Source organism: Leptidea sinapis, chromosome 33 (assembly GCF_905404315.1).
Source record: "Leptidea sinapis chromosome 33, ilLepSina1.1, whole genome shotgun sequence".
NCBI classification, from domain to species: Eukaryota; Metazoa; Arthropoda; class Insecta; order Lepidoptera; family Pieridae; genus Leptidea; species Leptidea sinapis.
In genome coordinates this window covers 4,354,305-4,361,009 of record NC_066297.1, presented here as the reverse complement: position 1 = coordinate 4,361,009, position 6,705 = coordinate 4,354,305, and the positions used below count along the sequence as shown (strand labels likewise).

The following is a 6,705-nucleotide window of genomic DNA, read 5'->3' as shown; positions in this document are numbered from 1 at the left end:
ACAAGACACATAAGTTCAAACCAACATACAATAAAAGAAGAATATTAAAATTTTTATTTTCAATATAGGTACTCGAATACAAGAAAAACCCTCGTTCTAAACTCTAAAGTACTAAAACAAGTCTAAAACTCAACACCAATCATCATGGTTGGGTGTGTCTGACAATAACGGTTGTCAAATTGATAGTTTTGAGTTCTGACCACCGATGACAACTTCTATTCTATTCTTTTTAGTGGCTTCTGTAGAAAGGGCACCACAACTTGCCAATGTCACGTTTCAGTAGACCACCAAGCTCAGAGTGTGTCATTTGATCGGTGTTAATGAATGACATGACAACTGTCAACTTGACAAGATTCATTGATTATGTCAATAATTATTGTTTTTTACATTTCTAAAAATCCAAATTTAAAAGTTAAAATACGTCCCGATTGTGTGAAGACTCTTCTTCTCATAGCTAAAAGTCCATAGTGAGCCTATAGAGTATTAAATCAAATACTATATTATACCAATTACCAACAGAACTTCATGTTAAAGTTTATGAATAGAACGAAAATCTAAGTTATTATAAATGAAATATGTATTGGTGTCTATAGTTTCCTTCAAATAATTTGAGATTAATCTTCTAAATAAATAATATAAATACTTTATCTGTTTTTCTGACTGAAGATGTGGTGATCTTAGACACTACTAAGTACACTAGTGTATTCCTGAGTAGATAAACTAAGTAAGAATGGGCTCTGAACAGTCTGTTCAACCCCGAAGACAAACTCAGAGAGCACCTCCAGTGAGAAGAGGACACACAATAGCTGGTACTAACTTTGCAGGTACATTCTAATTTATTATCATTATTATATTATTATTATTAATTTATCAATTTTAATAAGGCATTATTGAACTGTTCTTAAAATTGTTCAAAAAACACTGAAGTATAGTGTAAAATCACAACAAGGAAAGAATATCCCTATAGCTGAACTGTAAATACATAAACATAATAATACTAGCTGACCTGGCAAATGTTGTTTTGCCATATTAATTATATATGTAAACCTTCCTTGAGCTTCAATGAATCTATTACAAAAGATTTCATTGAGATCGGTCAAATAGTTTAGGAGCTATTAGGGAACATACAAACATACATTCTCTTTTATATATATATAGATATCATTTTATGTTTGTAGTTCAAAGTAAGTTTGTGCACTCTATTTGTTAGTACCTCTTGATTGTATTACAAAATTAAACATTAATATTATTTCAATCATAATAGGCTATTTAGTAATTTTAATAATAGATATTTTTTATAAATTGAATGTGGCATAGCTCATGCCGCAAACTTTAATTTCATTCTCAACATCAACATTAGCACCATCTGGATGTGTGGCAGTCCTCCACAGTGCGGTTTTCAGTGAGCTTTCTCCCTCGTACTACAAAGCTATGGAATGAGCTTCCTTGTGCGGTGTTTCCGGGACAATACGACATGGGTACCATCAAAAAAAGCGCGTACACCTTCCTTAGAGGCCGGCAGCGCTCTTGTGATTCCTCTGGTGTTGCAAGAGAGTGTGGGCGGCGGTGATCACTTAACACCAGGTGACCCGTACGCTCGTTTGTCCTCCTATTCCATAAAAAAAAAAACATTAGCACCTTCATTTAGATGTGAACATACTCAACTAAAAGTCTGGCAACACTTCTGTGATTCCTCTGGTGTTGCAAGAGATTATGCGCCTCATTGAGTACTTACCATCAAGACCCATACACTCTTGCTCTCCTCTTCCATGCTCTTATCAGATGTGTATAAAAGTTTTCATCAACTAAGATGATCGCTTGTACTTTGGTAGTTATGTAAGTTTATAATTGATGAAAATGATTGTTGTATTTATCTTTTTTTATGGAATATATTTGTCCTCCAAACAAGCTTACGGGTCAACTGGTGTTATGTGACTACCGCTTCCCGCATTCTCTTGCAACACCAATGGAATCACAGGACAGTTGTCGGCCTTTAAGGAGGGTATACACGCAGATGGTGGGGATGATATCCTAACTTGTGCTGTGTCGTGCAAAGGTGGCATTTGGCGGCAGGAATCAGGTTAAATAGGTCTTTGGAGTACTCCCTGTGATGGATGCGGTAGAATACACACAATGAAGACATCTCTACGCAACGCCAAGTGATCCAGCCATTTAGAGAGCACTGGGTCCCTGACAATTATAATTGCTCTGTGTTGCACGCGGTCAAATGGATCGAGGTGATACTGGGGTGAGCCAGACCAGAGATGAATGCAATACTCCATGCGTGGCTGGACCTGGGCTTTAGAGAGAGAGAGAGAGCGCTAGAATGTGAGCTGGCTTGAAGTATTGCTGTGCTCTATTATTGACGGCCAGCTTTTTCGAAGCCAATTTGGCTTTGCCCTTCAAATGACCACGGAATTGGCAATCACTCTAGATTTCGAGACCCAGTATTCCGATACTAGGTGAGGCTTTAAGGGAAGTGTTGTTGAAAAGTGGTGATATGACAAATGGGGTTTTTTCTATCTTATCTATTTGCATTTAATTTTGTGGGTTTCAGAAAGCAGACGAAATGAAACGAGAAGTGGCAACAACTCTCCAGGGGCCAGCATGTGCTCTGACTCAGAACTGCCATACATATCCTACACAGTGGACAGACCTATCGGTGGTGAGTATTTTATTTCAACCTTGAAGCACCTAGTATTAGTTAAATTGTGGAAGAAAGTTCTATTCTTACATCCAGATAGTGAGGATGATATATTTATTTGTAGTTTATAGTAGTGTTTGGTACTTTGGTAGAATTCAGGGACATGAATCATGTCAAACAGCTATTCAGAACTCTCGCCGTGATAAATGTGGTAGAAGAGACCCAATGAAGTGAGGGCCAAGAGATCAAGCCCTTAACAAATGGTTTGAGCTGATACACGAACACACACATACACTTGCAATGGTATTAATTACTATTAAAAACACTTTTTTAAATATTATATTCATTAAAAAAGATAGCTTAAGTAGACAATCTGGGAACCATAATCCATCCACTCCCACTCGATACCTTATGGAGGGGATGGATGAAAAACAGCTCTGCATAGAAACATGAATCCATGATTCCATGTCAGGTGAAGCTGAGCCTTCTCCTTGTGCATTTTGTTATGTTCTATATGGCAATAAGGCAACCCCTATAGCTCAGTGGTTTGTGACCCTGCCTACTAAGTATGTATATTGTATTAAATATATCTTTGTCTTGTACCCATAGTACAAGTACCCTAGTTTGGGGCACGATAATTTGTGTAAAAGTAAAAAAAAATATGACAATAAAGAATTTATTTATTTATATGTGGCCAGAACTGCGCCTTGTAAAGCGGCATGTTGTTCAAAGATGGTACAGGCTTAGCAATTTTGTGTACAGATTCACCGAAGCACAAGGCGCGCAGTAACAGACCTGTCCTGCAGCAGCGACAACATAGCCAGCCCCGGCATCAGCGGACCAAAGACATTGTGGTGGTGAAGCAGGCTGCGGACCCGCTCCTCGACGAGGACATTCGACGGCTTCAGGTTGGTGTGGGCAGAACGCAGGCTCAAGTAATATGTCTCCAAGTAGGCAGATAAAGCACTTCTGAATGGTGATTACACAAGTCAATACATATATAAGAAAATCACTGGATTTTTTTTTAATTGAGTGGCTCCTTTTGCACAGGATGCTGGCTAGATTACGGGTACCACAACGGCACCTTATTCTGCCGTGAAGCAGTAATATATGTTTTTAAACTTTTATTATCGCGGAACTTTAACATTGTAATTATTATGACGGGTAGTCACGGTAAAATCTATTTTATTTATTTGATGCCGATATTTCGAACCAATTGCACGAATCGTGGTCTATTCTATTCTATTCTTCCTACTATGGCTCCTGTGGAAGGTATACCACAAGTTTGCCAATGTCACATTAAGGTAGACCACCAAGCTTAGAGTATTCTTTTACTAATTTTAATGGTAGTGATCGGTGCTTAAAATTGAAACAAGTTTTATTTTCTTATACCTGAAACAAATATACATGCTGTTAGGACTATAAAGGATATACACAGATATAATTACTTAAATTAATTACGGCGGGACTGCGGAGGCGGCGAGTAACTCTTGACACATTGACACCTGACACTGTATCAAGTGTCAATCTGTCCACTTGGCGCCTAGTTCGTTTTGGTCTTTGATTCCCTATTTCAAGACACACAGAACTTACCAAGTGAAGCAGTAATGTGTAAGCAGTACTGTGTTTCGGTCTGAAGTGCGCCGCAGCTAGTGATATTACTGGGCAAATGTGATAACATCTTATGTCTCAAGGTGACAAGTGTAATTGTAATGCCACTCAAGAATCCTGAGTGGCACTGCATTGTAATGGGCAGGGTGTATCAATTACCATCAGCTGAAGGGCTCCCACTACTCTCGTCCCCTATTGTCATATAATTGTACTACACATTTACACATTATAATAGATTATTCGGTTTTTATCTAAATACATTTAGATTGAAAACTACATTATTATTATTATTTATAATAGACTAAGCATCTTTCGCTGATGCGTCTATATCATTTGCCATATCTATTCAAATGTTTGTCCAGCCTTTTCTTAAACTGATTAACAGATTTTGATTTAACCACATCCTTCGGCAATCTATTCCATATATGAACTCTGTTGGTCAGAAAGTGTTTTAATGGATTTGATAATGCTAATTGATATTCTAGCTTCATATCATGTCCCCTTAGTCTAGGATTGCTCTTCCTTGGAAACATGCTCACAAAATTTGGGACATTATAATAATTATTTAGTATTTTGTATGTTTCAATTAGATCGCCTCTTTCTCGCCTGCTTTTGAGGGTGCTGAGTCAAAGCTGTGTAAGTCTTTGTTCATATGTAAGAATTTTCAGTTCCCTAGGAATATATGAATGGAAATTTATACATTTTTACTAATAACTACTAGTTCGCAATTAAGCTTTAATAAATAGTGGCAAGAACTCATTGCCAATATTTACAGCTTCAGGTTTTATAAATTAACTAGCTGACCCGACAGACGTTGTTCTATATAATTATAATAAATACAAATAATGTTTTTATATGAATTTGTCAATAATATATCATAACATCAAAAATTACTTCGTAAAATATGCACCCTGCTGTCGTAATGAAATTGTTTCACAGCAGAACTGTCAAACCGTGCGTCAATTAATTCTCTCATAGAAATCATATACATAATTTCATCATTTTGTCCATACGGACACATCAAAGGAAAAACAAATTTGTTGTTTTTATTTAATTTAGCAGCATTTTCCTAATTATTCACCTTTTAAACCTTCCCTGGACTTCCACAAATAATTCAAGACCAAAATTAGCCAAATCGGTCCAGCCGTTCTCGAGTTTTAGCGAGACTAACGAATAGCAATTCATTTTTATATATAAATTTAAATAAAATATATGCAAAGTAATACAACACGTAAAGCTTATATAAATATCTACTAAGTACAAATAATAAGTCTGTACATTAAAAAAAATTACCATAAGAGATCAAATAATGAATCCCACCAACAGGAGATCCCAACATTCCTGCCCATCATGAGGGGGACTCTGGGTCTGCCCGGTGCCAGGGATCCAGAGATTCTTCAAGGTAAGTGGTGATGATGCAAAACGCCCGGTTGTGGAATGCCAGACTTCAACATGATGAGGTGGTATTTTGCACGTAATTAATGTCCGGTGGTGGAATTCGGCCGCTGGAATCAAGCCGATCGGTGATGACTTGATCGTCGATGATTGGAGCCACTCTTCGTGGTATGCGGTCAAATAGAGGAACCTCGTACTGGGGAGCACCTGCCTAGAGGTGAGAAAAGTACTCCATGTCGAATTTGCGCCTTATATAGTTCCAGGCGGTTGCTTATAGTGAAGTACTGTCTCGCCTTACTGAGTACACCAAGGTTTTTAGAGGCCAGTTTGTCCTTCTCTTCCAAGTGACCCCGGAACAGGAGGTCTACTCGCAAAATCGACAACGATATATTCGGAACGATACGATAATACCCCGAATATATCGCACCTCTACTCTAACAAATGTTCGTATTCCATATCGTTTATCGTAACAACATCGTAACCATAGACTAATACAGTGAAACCTGGTTAAGTGAGACATCAAGGGACCTGCAATGTCGTTTCACTTATAGAGGTATTCCACTTACCCAGTGTCTCAGATATACAGGTATAAATAAATATCTGTCTCATTTACAGAGGGCTGCTACAAAAATTATGAATATCGAGCCTTCGCGCGAAATCTTGTGCCTTTTCTTTAATCATCGGTCCGCATACCGGAACGTTTTTGTTACGAAGTTGCTTAACCCATGTTAGCAAACACTGTTCAAGTTCAGGATATTCTGATAAACTTACACGTTTTAGTTTTCTTTGTCCTTCAGAACATTGTGATTCAATTTTATGTTTACTCTGAATTATTCTACAAAGAGTAGATTTTGGCACATTAAATTCGGCACAAACTTCTTCGCGTGTCTTCCCACTTTCATAAACGGATATTAACTTCAGTTTTTCACGTAATGATAACGATTGTAGCTTTCGTTTTGACATTTTTCAAATAAACATCTGTATGATAGTAAAGCGAAACTAAAACTGAAGGTAATTGAAGCTCAAAATTTGTACTTACGTACTTGGAATTACGT

General features: G+C 37.4%; 1 protein-coding gene across 2 annotated transcripts in view; it reads left to right on the top strand.

Annotated features, from left to right (window-relative positions):
- Window positions 1-380: 380 nt before the first annotated feature.
- The window catches only part of LOC126974666 (BLOC-1-related complex subunit 5), a 52,271-nt gene continuing 45,946 nt past the window's right edge, over window positions 381-6,705 (top strand). For both annotated transcript variants that reach the window (XR_007731557.1, XM_050822216.1), the window contains exons 1-4: window positions 381-824; window positions 2,558-2,665; window positions 3,407-3,552; window positions 5,582-5,657. Coding sequence is in view for 1 of the 2 variants with exons in the window: in XM_050822216.1 (XP_050678173.1) it covers window positions 731-824; window positions 2,558-2,665; window positions 3,407-3,552; window positions 5,582-5,657 (424 nt within the window). In the remaining variant the exon portion in view is untranslated. The remainder of the gene's footprint in view (window positions 825-2,557; window positions 2,666-3,406; window positions 3,553-5,581; window positions 5,658-6,705) is intronic.